The sequence below is a fragment of the Trachinotus anak genome, unplaced genomic scaffold (assembly GCF_046630095.1).
Source record: "Trachinotus anak isolate AG129_WGS33_773 ecotype Australia unplaced genomic scaffold, CSIRO_AGI_Tana_v1 ptg000025l, whole genome shotgun sequence".
Taxonomy (NCBI): domain Eukaryota; kingdom Metazoa; phylum Chordata; class Actinopteri; order Carangiformes; family Carangidae; genus Trachinotus; species Trachinotus anak.
Window position 1 is genome coordinate 13,141,805 of NW_027273876.1, and position 12,086 is coordinate 13,153,890.

At 38.8% G+C, this 12,086-nt stretch overlaps 2 protein-coding genes across 3 annotated transcripts; both read left to right on the forward strand.

Annotated features, from left to right (window-relative positions):
- The first annotated feature begins 14 nt into the window (after nucleotides 1-14).
- Nucleotides 15-3,616, forward strand: tsr3 (TSR3 ribosome maturation factor). The gene is made up of 6 exons (XM_071462548.1): nucleotides 15-463; nucleotides 961-1,171; nucleotides 1,586-1,779; nucleotides 2,053-2,220; nucleotides 2,927-2,981; nucleotides 3,313-3,616. Exons 1-6 carry the CDS (start codon nucleotides 343-345, stop codon nucleotides 3,446-3,448), a joined length of 885 nt encoding a protein of 294 aa, XP_071318649.1. The 5' UTR covers nucleotides 15-342; the 3' UTR covers nucleotides 3,449-3,616.
- Nucleotides 3,617-3,889: 273 nt separating this feature from the next.
- On the forward strand, nucleotides 3,890-11,953 carry pdpk1b (3-phosphoinositide dependent protein kinase 1b). 2 transcript variants are annotated; one of them, XM_071462542.1, is made up of 14 exons: nucleotides 3,890-4,046; nucleotides 6,044-6,334; nucleotides 6,547-6,589; nucleotides 6,698-6,835; nucleotides 6,967-7,111; nucleotides 7,237-7,334; nucleotides 7,446-7,521; nucleotides 7,653-7,721; nucleotides 7,927-8,023; nucleotides 8,166-8,339; nucleotides 8,504-8,721; nucleotides 8,972-9,029; nucleotides 9,337-9,489; nucleotides 9,634-11,953. In XM_071462542.1, exons 1-14 carry the CDS (start codon nucleotides 4,023-4,025, stop codon nucleotides 9,745-9,747), a joined length of 1,698 nt encoding a protein of 565 aa, XP_071318643.1. In that variant the 5' UTR covers nucleotides 3,890-4,022; the 3' UTR covers nucleotides 9,748-11,953. The 2 variants fall into 2 exon arrangements, with proteins under 2 accessions (XP_071318643.1, XP_071318644.1); XM_071462543.1 differs by having other exon boundaries at nucleotides 3,901-4,046; nucleotides 6,065-6,334; nucleotides 9,634-11,828.
- The last annotated feature ends 133 nt before the right edge of the window (nucleotides 11,954-12,086 follow it).

Here is a 12,086-nt window from a genome sequence, read left to right on the forward strand (position 1 = left end):
AAAATAAAGCTGAGGACATGCGCAGTTCGTTTCTTGGACTCAGACACGCTTTCCCCGACACGAAGTAGCGAAAGAAACTTAATTGTCTTTTAAATGTTATTTAAAGCAATGGACGATGAATGAAGGCAAAGACTAGTTGTGTCTTTATAGTGCCTATGAACTTGTGAAGGGAGTTCGCAAGGATAAAATACGAAACGTTTACTTTTTGCGAATTCATTTTTCAGATGTGCTGGTGGTGTAGCTAGCTAGCCAGCCAATGTCAATGCATGTAAACAGCTGCCTGTGAGTCTTAACGCTTGCTGTAATCTGACAATAACTTACTAGTCGTCCACCTGGTGCAGCATGGGACGAAAGAAACAGGGCAAGTTTGTGCGCCCAGACAACAAGAGCAAAGACAAACGGCACAAAATGAAGGGGAAGTCCTTAGAGGCCTTCACAGAAGAAATGCACACTGCTTTTGAAGGTAATGATCCATTGATTTTTACAATCCAAAAACATGGTGCAGCTGTTTCCTGCTTGTCTCTTGCGTGTTGGCTACAAGACCTAGATTTGAAAAATTACAGTAGCTCGACATCTAAAATGCTGACTGAAATATTGTAGGAAGTATTTGTACAGTGTACAAGTACAGTGTTTACCTGACATCACTGTGTTAGGGACATAAGGCCTTGATCTGTTGAGCTTCTAATGTAATTATTTAATGTTTGAAACAATATTGGATGTTCATGTCCTTTTCAAATGTGCTAATATGAAAAGTGATAGTACACTACGTATGTCAACTTCTGCCAAGTTGATATACATAGATAAATATAACATAAATTAATGGTACTTAATTGGTCAAAGTTCTGTGTGGTTGAGGGAGAGCTGTGAGAAATTAAAAACCTGATAGTCAATACTTGAGTGAGGTTGTTGATATTAACAGTCTAATGTACCCTTTGTCCTTTGTCACTGTCTTTTCTTCAGCAAGTCTTCATCTAGAGGAAGGAGCAGAAGCCCCTCAGGTGAAACTGCCTTGTCCACTTGCCATGTGGGAGTTGGGTCACTGTGATCCCAAACGTTGCACTGGCAGAAAGTTAGTACGCAAAGGGTTCGTACGCAACCTACGCCTCAATCAGAGATTTAATGGACTCATACTGAGTCCAATGGGCACAAAGTATGTGACACCAGCAGACAGGTACGTTCAGTCTTGTACTGCATCTACTGTACTGGTTAAGATAACTTCTAGCCTGTAAAGAATCTGCACAATTGTAGTATTATCGTTATTATAACACATAAATGTGAATTATGAGATCAACAGCCAGGAAATATGCACATGCATTTCCTAATGAGATGAAACTAAGAAAAACATGTGTAAGCCACTACTTACTTACACACTACTTACACATTACTATGATTCATTGAAGATCAAAATTATTGATGATCTTAACATTTAAGCACTTCTTCAATGTGTCCACTTGTATGTGTAATAAATATGTGTTTTGGTCAATAACATGTATTTAAGTAGAATTCTCTTCATGATCCCTATATTTTTGATCAAATATGAATGTTACAGTTTGTGATTAAAAAATATGGTGGCCTCTATGTGCAGAGAGATTGTGGCTCAAAATGGATTAGCAGTTATTGACTGTTCCTGGGCCAAACTGGAGGAGACTCCCTTCAAGAAGATGGTCGGAACTCATCCCAGGTTACTGCCATACCTCGTAGCTGCAAACCCTGTCAACTATGGCAAGCCTTGCAAGTTATCTTGTGTTGAGGCTTTTGCTGCTACATTCTGCATTGTAGGTAAGGTTTTAAGATAAGATAAGATCGCCTTTATTAGTCCCACAGTGGGGAAATTCACAGTGTTGCAGCATCAAAGTGGCAGTGCAGAGAACAGGAAAGCTGCAGAAACTGCAATAACAAATATTTAGAACGATAAATAATAACAATGTAATTGAAATTGAAATTTAGCGTTACTTTTATGGGAATTTTGCACTGTATTGTCTTAATGACTGGTTTTTATACCCCATTATAAGTCATGGTAGTGGAAGTCTAACACACAGTCTGATTTTGCAGGTTTTGAAGAACTGGCAGTGCTTTTATTGAAGAAATTCAAGTGGGGGACGGTGTTCCTGGAACTCAATAAAGTTCTGCTCGAACGCTATGCTGCATGCAAGTCAGAGGAGGAGCTTCTCTCTGCAGAGCAAGAGTTTCTCACGTCCAAACCAGAGGAGGAGGAATTTGGTAAAATTGGGGGAGAAATGTTTTGAGGTCCCATCCGTTGTTTTTCCTACATCTTCATGTAGCAGTGGTGGCTTGGCGTCATTTATCTTGCTTTGTCTTCATGTTGCCCCAAAATAATTCATTTTTATTTTTCTATAAGCTTGTATATTTTATATAAGCTTCATTATGGTGAAAGCTGTCCTTCAGAAAAAAAACATGATAGAATTGTGAGTAACTGCATTTTAGGAAAACAAAACTAAAATATAAAAATTTTGTCCTGTTTTGTAGTAGCTCCAACACTGGTTGTATGTTTTTTTACTATGGTGACTCCCCACCTTACTTTTAGGGATGCTAAAATCATAAAACATAAAAAAAAAATAAAGGTCACTGTGAGTTGTGATATCTGACCCATATTTCCATAAACACTGAACATTCCTTACAGTGTTTTATAGACTGATCTTTCATAATCAGACATAATTGCTTTTTTTTTTTTTTTTTTTTTTTTTTTTTTTACTTTGTTCATTTGATTTGGATTAATTTGATTCTATTTGAATAACTAAACAAATCAGAGATGTAAGCTGTGATTCAGAAGTCTGGAATAAGAGTGATTGTTTCCTGCATCTCTGGAAAATTAGAAGAGAGTAGTACATGCTGTTGCGGAGTTATGACCTCTAATGTTGAAGCAATTTACTTCTTAACGAAAGCTAATCATTTGTCTCGTTCACAGATCCTTTTGATGTTAATTCAGGAGTAGAATGTAGGAATCTCAACAGACATCGCTGGTAAGCATTTGGTATTAAATTTAAAACTTCTGTCAAAGTGAGGTAATCCCTCAGATCTACTGTTTGTTTATAAATCCTGCAGTGACGCATATGTTGATAAATGAATAATTACTACTGATCCTTTCATTTTATTACTTTATAGTTGATTTTTGTGGTATTATGTCACGTATACAACTTTCAAATTTGTAACAGAAAGTAAAATAAAGAAAAACAATAAGCGAATACTGCTGGGAAAGTACCAAATATTCTGAAAAAAAACAACTGTATGGCTGTAGTTGGTTTTCCATGGGTGTGGTTACTAAGTTCATTAAACTGTCGTTTTTGTCTTTAGTGCACCTGAAGATGATGATTCGAGTGAGGATACAGACACCTCTGAAGATGACGAAGATGAAGCAGAAGACGGGAAAACAGAAAGCAAAGATCACTCAAGAACAGTCTCACATCATGACGAGGAAGAGACTGAATGAAAGTTATTAACACAAGGACTGGCTAAACTTGTTTTAACAACTCATCACTTCTACTGAAGGCTGTTTTGGCCCGTCCAGTTTTGTATCAAAAAATATGAAAGTTACACAATAAATTGTAAGTTTTAATGTAAATGCAGTGAAATAAATATATTTGCAGCCTTCATTAAAGTGCATCTTGGGATACACATGGTTGTATGGATAAAGAGATGAGTAAAACCAGACTTTTGGGTTTTGTGAATTCAGTCAGCTGTTACACAAAGATCTATATATCTCGCTGCAATGCATTATAAGTAAATCCGAAACAGACCGGCTCAAAGACAGTTTTTAGGCCACGTCTACTGTGATATTTAAATATCAACAACTGCTGCCGTTTGACTCCATCCCTATCAGTAGATGAAGTTCAGTCGGTTGTAAATGTGGCGAGGGGGGCGGACACAGCGGGACTCTCTTCTGCTGTCCTGCGCTAACATTGTTGTGGAACGACGTCACAGCTCGAAAATGAAGGCGCAGAGGCAGCCATTACTGGAGCTTCTCTAATTATTTTATTCCAAATAAATACTCGAGGAAAACTCCCATGGCAAGAGCTACAAGTCAGCTGGTAAGTGTTGCAACTTTGACGTGAACAACAGTTCGAAGCCGGTGTTCAAAATGTACAGTGCGGCGGCTGTTTGACAACAAATAGTTAGGTCGGGCCTTCATCTGAAGAGCGATGCTAGCCGCAAAAGATCGTTTAACGTTACGACTCACCAGCTAGCAGTGCTAGCTTGCTAATGTTGGCTAACACAACACCTGATGTTTGCTACGTTAATCGGGGTTGTCCAACACCTGACTTGTTTCGTGATTAAAGCTCACGGTAAATATGTGCTGTTGATTTAGCGTTTACCTGCACATGCTGTTAGTTTTACAGGTTGTAAAGCCGTTTCCCGTGGCCAGTATCTGTTGGCTAACATTAGCTGTACAGGTTCGCGCTTTCGAACGATGCTGCTAGGTTGCTACCAAGCTAACACTAGCTTTACTGCGTTCCACCTTTGGTTAGAAGATAGCATTTTAAGGTTAACGTTGTATTGTTCGATTGTCAACCCATTAACTTTTGAATTTTAACATAAACGTCAGTCCACTAACTTTGAACATGACCAAATGACGTTACGTGAATATAGCATCATGTTTTGAAGTTACTTATGTTACCTGGCTTGCTAACGTTAGCTAATTGCCTGGCTGTTAGCGTTAAGTTTATAACTCGCTGTCAGCGATGGCCGGCATTATTTGACAAGGCAGCAAGAGCTAACGCTAGCCTGCTACCAGGCGTTAGTTAGCAAAGAAAGTTCGCACAGGCCTGTTGTTACCCGAGTACACAGGGTTAGGGTTAACGTTAGCTGCGGTTTTCTATTAACAATTACATGTTTGACTAATGGTAATGGATTAGTAGAAAGTTACATGGCTAGTTGTCAACCATACAGTCAGGTCCGGATAAGGCAGCTAAATGGCCACACCTTGGTTTTGAATGAGAAGAAGCTAGGCCAACTGAAATAACTAACGTCAACTGAGGTGTAAGCCGAATAATATTACTACTGATTATTTCATTAGTTCAGTAAGTCAGATATAATAAACGTTGGTAGAAACATCAAACTGTTTGATGGAGAGCACAACCTGTCGTCGTTGGTTATTAGTGTGTCTTCAGTCATTTGGTGGATTTCTCGTCAGTGTTTGTTTGCGTTAGCAGCCATGTCAACTTGATCATTTAGATAGAAATTTGATGAGTTCATTGCAGTCGTTGTAGTAAATACACCTGTCACATGAAAGCAGTAGATTTTACAACTTTAATACTGGAGGGTGGGACCACCGAGCTCCAAAGCGGCTTCTTCTAGTTGTTGTTTGTCCTTATCATTTCTAGACTTTGTTCCTCAAGTGGTCCCACTTAAAATTATTTATTTAAGTCTCAATATCCTATTAATAGTGTTAGCTACAATAAATTGAAATTGTCGACCTTGGGAAGTGGGCCTACTCTATACGATCCAAATCCTAGAAGTCCCATCTTTTCAAGAGTCATAATATACATTTTCTGGAATAGGCTGGGAAGTTGCTTGTTTTGTATTACATTATAGTGTTTTAAGTGTACTGCAATAGGAAATGCAAGATATTAGGTATATTAATTTGGGCTGTTTACTATATCAGTTGTGGTGCACTGTTGAAATGACAGATCAGTGTTAAACAGCAAAACATGTCCTTTTACATAAACCCGTTATTAAAACAAACTGAAATTGGTAGCTATTCTTACTGTTGTTGTTATTGTTATATTATAACATCCATTCCTAGCATTCATATGGTTGCTAGATAAAGTTGGCCTAAACTTCCCTGTATTTGTAATGCTAGTTACATTAAACTGAAAAATTATGTATTTTCAGTAATGGTATTTGAGTGCATTAAAAGGTGTGTTTTGACAGTTCTAGACTAGGATGCACAGTCCCCCATATTTCTGAAGTGAAGATTTAAACCACATACAGACAGGCTTTTAAAAAAAAAACAAACAAAAAAAAAAACAACTACACCCACATCACCATGATTGATATATTCTCAATGGTTCCTCTCTCATTTCAGTATGATGTTGTGCCCATTCAGCCCAGTGTTGTCATCTGTTCCTGCTCGCATCCATCAATGGTAAGAAACCACCCTGACTCCTGCTCGCCACTTGCTATCCCAGGCGCAAGCAGTAGCCACTGTCCCAGCATGGAGGGCTCAGCCTCAGAGGCCCGTGCTGTAGGCGCGTCTGCCAGCAGCCAGGTCTCAGACCTCCGCACCCAGCCGGGTGTCCAGACCCCTCAGCCACGCAAGAAGAAGCCAGAGGACTTCAGATTTGGCAAGATCCTTGGAGAAGGCTCCTTCTCAACGGTATGTAACTTGCATTCCACTTAGTTCTGAATTATACTTGGGTAGATGTTGATACATGTAAGCATTCTTTTGATTAATGTACTTGGATGAATCATCCTCAGTTCACTTGAGATGAAATGACAAAACAGGCACTAAGAGTTACCAGATTTCCTCCTAAGTCTGACAAGATAGTAACATGCCATGTTGTATTTTTTCTGCTCTTTTTTCATAAGGTTGTTCTGGCAAGAGAGCAGGTAACGGGGAAAGAATATGCAAGTAAGTAATAATGCAACAGCTCTTGGTGAATGCAGTGAATTATACTGGATCAAGATGGAAAAATTACTGGCTATATTATATCCTGAAATTTTCTTTTCTCTCCTAAAGTTAAGATTTTAGAAAAACGCCATATTATGAAAGAGAACAAAGCCCAGTACGTGAAAAGAGAAAGGGATTTGATGTCAAATCTAGATCACCCATTCTTCGTCAAACTCTACTTCACATTTCAAGATGATGAGAAGTTGTGTATCCTTTAACAAGTACAAATTGTCAAGTTACCAGTTGTCATTATTTTTTCTTTGTGCTAAAATCTTAGATGGTGTTTTTTAACAATTGATATCTGATAATCACAGTGATCCTTAACTAGCTCTTCCCAGATTTTGGTCTCAGCTACGCCAAGAATGGAGAGCTCCTGAAATACATTCGCAAAATTGGTTCATTTGATGAGACCTGTACTAGATTCTACTCAGCTGAAATAGTTTGTGCTCTAGAATACTTACACAATAAGGGGATAATACACAGGTAAGACTTTCTGTTTGTTTTTATCCGTAATGGTTTTTCTGTCCTTTCTGCTGTTTTGCTTATATTCTTCATATAATGTTTGTTAAAGTTTGTTTTACCCATAATTTATGATCTGGTTCTTTCAGAGATCTGAAACCAGAGAATATTCTTCTGAGTGAAGAGATGCACATCCAGATAACAGATTTTGGGACAGCAAAACAGTTATCATCAGACAGTAAACAAGGTATAACCACATTTGTGATTTCTATTTGTGTCATGAATTTGGTGGTTCACTTTCTGTGAACAAGATAAATGTATTCATGTGTTTATATCATTTATTTGCATTGTTTGGCAGCAAGAGCAAACTCGTTTGTTGGAACAGCACAGTATGTGTCTCCAGAGCTGCTAACAGAGAAATCAGCATGCAAGAGGTAACTTCTAGTTAGATATGTGCTAATCACTGTTCTGTTTTATGTTTGTCAGATAAGAATTTTAACACACCTGTAATTTTATGGGTTTTTTTTTTTTTTGTTTTTTTCTTTTATTACTTTTTTTCTCTTAGCTCTGACCTCTGGGCTTTGGGATGTATTATCTATCAGCTGGTGGCTGGTTTACCACCATTCAGAGCTGGGTAAGTACCATGGGGATGTTGCTGTCACAGCTCAGCTATTATCCCCATTAAAGTTTAATGTTTGGAATTATTTGAAGTGCAGCAAATGCTAAGTGTGAGAATAACCTTGTCCCAGTAATATTAATCTAGAAAACAATATTTCATTCATGGCACAAATTTCGACAGTCTCCTTTTTTATTTTCCTCTCGTGTTTCATATATTGTAGAAATGAGTACCTAATATTCCAGAAGATAATCAAGCTGGAGTATGAATTCCCAGAGAAATTCTTCCCCAAAGCCAAGGATCTTGTCAAACAGCTTTTGGTGAGTAATCAAATACCATAATCTATATATTTAAGATGCAGCAAAATGTGACTGACATCTGTGGCAAAATGAATTTGGTATACAAGTTATCTGTGCGGTTGTTGGTTATGAATGAAAACATGTTATATCTGTTTCCCCCCAGTCACTGGACCCTTCTAAGCGGATTGGGTGTGAAGAGATGGGAGGGTACAACCCTTTGAAGCAGCACCCTTTCTTTGACACCATCTCCTGGAGTGACCTACACCTACAGACACCCCCCAAGCTCACCCCTTATCTGCCAGCCATGTCTGAGGATGATGAGGACTGCTATGGAAATGTAAAATATTTTCACTGTAACATACCACATCTTTTTTGTTCACTTTTAGACTTAGGTGTTATACCGTGTTGAAACATATAGAATACACCAAAACCTTAACAAACCACAAATCTTTAGTCATCCCTCACTTTAATTAATTCCACTTGTCTTGTTTCCAACCTCAGTACGATGATCTCCTAAGCCAGTTCAGCAACATGCAGGTGGCCCAGTCCAGCTCATCACACTCCCTGTCGCCACATGAGTCCACACCCCCGCAGCGGTCCAGCAGCAACATTGAGCAGTACATCCATGACCTGGACAACAACTCCTTTGAACTGGACCTGCAGTTCACTGAAGAGGAGAAGCAGCTATTGTTGGATAAACAGACCACTGGAAACCCCTGGTAAACCCCTCTCTAAATGTTTCACCCATGTCGCCCTATTGACGTGTGTATTTGAACGTTCTTCGTTATTTTTATTTAAATCTGAAGCATTCTTGAGACAAAGTCTAGCACATGTCCTAGAAATGTGGAACACAATTATTAAATTATGATGTTTCTTTGTAGATAAGTGTTTGTGTAGCTATCAGTACATACATTTGTTTAGGAGGAAAAAAATTGAGTGTCAGTAATCTGCTGTTCCTTATCTACACAGGCACCAGTTTGTGGAAAATAACCTGATCCTGAAAATGGGCCCAGTGGATAAACGAAAGGTGTGTGAATTCAAGCTTGTATATCTGAAATTTTTGTATTACGTCATTGTATTGTTATGTAGTTACTATATATTTAAAAATTTCTAAAAGTCTAAACCTTTCCGAGCTAAACCCTTTTTATAGGTAGTTGTGTTTTTCAGAAATAGTTGGCTCAGCATCAGTGAAGTCACTTCCCGAGGCATTGCTCTTCCTACTAGCATATAGAAATAAAAGGGAATTCCCTGCTGTGGTGTGGAAAGTCTCTTTGGCCTAACAGCCCCCTCTGTTGGTGAACTAATATCTTGAGCCATGTGGCATTCCATTGCAGGGTCTATTTGCTCGACGGAGACAGCTGCTTCTCACTGAAGGACCACACCTGTACTACGTGGATCCTGTCAACAAGGTCCTGAAAGGGGAGATTCCTTGGTCCCTAGAGCTACGCCCTGAGGCGAAGAACTTCAAAACCTTCTTTGTTCATACGGTAAATGACTATTTATTTCTGATGTATGTCCAAGAAATTTTCCTCCAACATCCTGATGATACCTACCTGCTATTTAGAGTCTTTTGTCACATGTAATTCACTTTTTGATTTTTTTCTTTCTTTCTTTCTTTGTGATGTTTGCAGCCTAACCGAACATACTATTTGATGGACCCCAGCGGAAATGCTGACAGATGGTGCAAGAAGATCCAGGAAGTGTGGAGAAAGATCTATCAAAGGCACCAAAATCCCGGCCTATAGGAGTACAGTTCCCCCTGTGGCCACTCCTCTTTAGCTCTGAGGCCAATCACTGAGCAGAGTAACACCCTCTTTAGTGCCCTTCATCACCGCAGTGTAAACAAACTCTTAGAGACGCTGGCATCTAGACCTTGTTTGTTTTCCTGAGTAGAACCATGGGAAAAATACAACTTTGGATTCAGGGTTGCTTTGCTTGTTCTTTGTGCTCTCTGTGAGGCTTCAATTGCATTTTTCCATGTATGGATGATAAGACTGCCACCATGCACATCTGCTTTTTGTACATTCTGCAGGGAGAATAAGAAGGGCAAGCTTGTCCTGTAGAGTGACACAAGCTTGGGTACCGCTAGGACTATCTCAAATGCAAGAACTGGTTTCCTGCTTCAATGATACCATAACACAAAGTCTAGCTTTTGTGAACCAGAGCCTATCCTGATATCTTAATTAAACCATATCCTAGTCCTACATCGTACGTGCAAGCTGTAGTCAGGCCCCACTTCTAGTGCATATACTCCATAGTTGTAACTGATACTGTAAGCTGATTCAGTCTCACACGTTTACCAAACTCAAATCCTATATATATATTTTTGTCAGAGCCCAAATGTCCCCACGGTATTTGAGTTGTTTTTTTTATTCTCTTGGTACTTGCTTATTGCAGTCCAGTTAAGGTCTCTATGTAACAAAGCAGAGTGCCGGTCTGCAGTGAGACATGGGTCTGAATCAGTCTCTGTATAAGTGTGAGCCTTCCATAGCCGTTACAGAGGATGTATTGCTAACAGGGGGCGGGTAAACATGCCACTAGCTTGTACTTCCTAATCATAACTTGCTTATCTTTCCTGCATGGCCAGTTTTGTAGCTCAGCCTTGTCTGCTTCCCTCTCCTAGGGCACTGGAGTTATAGTTTATTCAAGTTTAAAGGTGGGTATTTTTGACTGCATTGGCAACCATAACAAATATTATTGGATGATTTGGCTGTTCTGTACCATTCACTGGCTATTTCTTTGTGGTGTGAATTCTTCAATTTCTTTTTCGGTGGGATAGTCGGTTCATCTTCAGTATGTCCTATTGAAAACAAAATCTTATGTGCTGACCACCCCATGCTGAACAGAAAACGTACATCAACAGAGATACATACACATACTATCATTCTCGGAAGCAATCACAGTGAAGCTGTTGTCCCTGGACAAGATGGCAGAACTGCCTCATCGGGCTAATTAGCCCGTCTTCTTTTCATTTTCATTCTGAAGTTTGGCCCAATAGAAATTAAAGCGATTGATTTAATTTGTGCTCTTGTTTTAGCAATATGTATTATCATAATGCTTTTAATTTTTGACATATTACCTTAAGGTCCTTTCCAAAGGTCCTCTTCCTTCAGCTGAGTCTGTGTGTGCAGTGTGTGACTGGAGTATAGGTGAATAGGACCCTCTGGCCCTGGGGCCCGGGGCTCGATGTGGTTGGATGTCAGTTAAAGGATATCTATCTGATCCAAATAACCGATGAAATTGCTGTATCTGTCTATAAAGTTGAGAAAGCACTAGAGAAGTGTTTTCCTCTAGTTAGAAAAATTGTTTGAATCAAGTCGATGGCAGTCGGTTACATTGTGTATGGAATACTCTACCTGGCTTGTAACTGACTAGAACTGTGATGTACAGATGATGTATTATTAAAATCTGAAGCAAGTAATGCAATGATATTAGGATACAGTTTTTGTATTTTTATTCTTGTATAAGGTTATTTGATGGCTACTGTTTAGCCTCTAGTTCATTCTGTGTTATTTAAATTCTAATATATGAATCATATTTGGATTGAAGTCATGTTCAGGGGCCATGTTGTGTATGTATTGAGATGTAAAGCCTTTGAATGTGAATAATTATTGTAAACTATAATATTTTACAGCTTTTTTCTTACTATATCATACATTTTCTATTTGCTCAGTGATTTAATCATATTCTGATAATTTAATGAATCTGTTCATTCTCTCTCTGATTATTTGTGCGCTAGGTCAGTAGATGTTGAATGATGAATTTTCCACTTAATGCTTGGTAGTCCAGTAATTAAAGCATGTAGGGATTTAGGCATACAAATAAAGCCATGTGTCCTGTCTTCTGTTAACAACCACAGTCGTGACAGTGAAAGAAGCAGCGCAGCATTCAGTGGCAATGGCATCTCACATTTTTTCAGCATGTAAATAAAGTACCGGCCCTTTATCAGTGTTTGTGTGTCCTGAAAATTACTTGAATGCACACAAAATGCAAACACCACAGGAAAAAAATAAAATCCTGCTTCGTCTTGAACACTTTAAAAGCCCGTTTACCCGAAACACGTGAATAAGGTGTTAATGATCCT

Coding starts and splice junctions, on each gene's coding strand:
- tsr3 (XM_071462548.1), top strand. CDS start 343: ATGGGACGAAAGAAACAGGGCAAGTTTGTGCGCCCAGACAACAAGAGC. Junction 464..960: donor AATGCACACTGCTTTTGAAG/GTAATGATCCAT, acceptor TCTTTTCTTCAG/CAAGTCTTCATCTAGAGGAA. Junction 1,780..2,052: donor TGCTACATTCTGCATTGTAG/GTAAGGTTTTAA, acceptor CTGATTTTGCAG/GTTTTGAAGAACTGGCAGTG.
- pdpk1b (XM_071462542.1), top strand. CDS start 4,023: ATGGCAAGAGCTACAAGTCAGCTG. Junction 6,836..6,966: donor TCAAGATGATGAGAAGTTGT/GTATCCTTTAAC, acceptor AGCTCTTCCCAG/ATTTTGGTCTCAGCTACGCC. Junction 9,490..9,633: donor AAACCTTCTTTGTTCATACG/GTAAATGACTAT, acceptor TGATGTTTGCAG/CCTAACCGAACATACTATTT.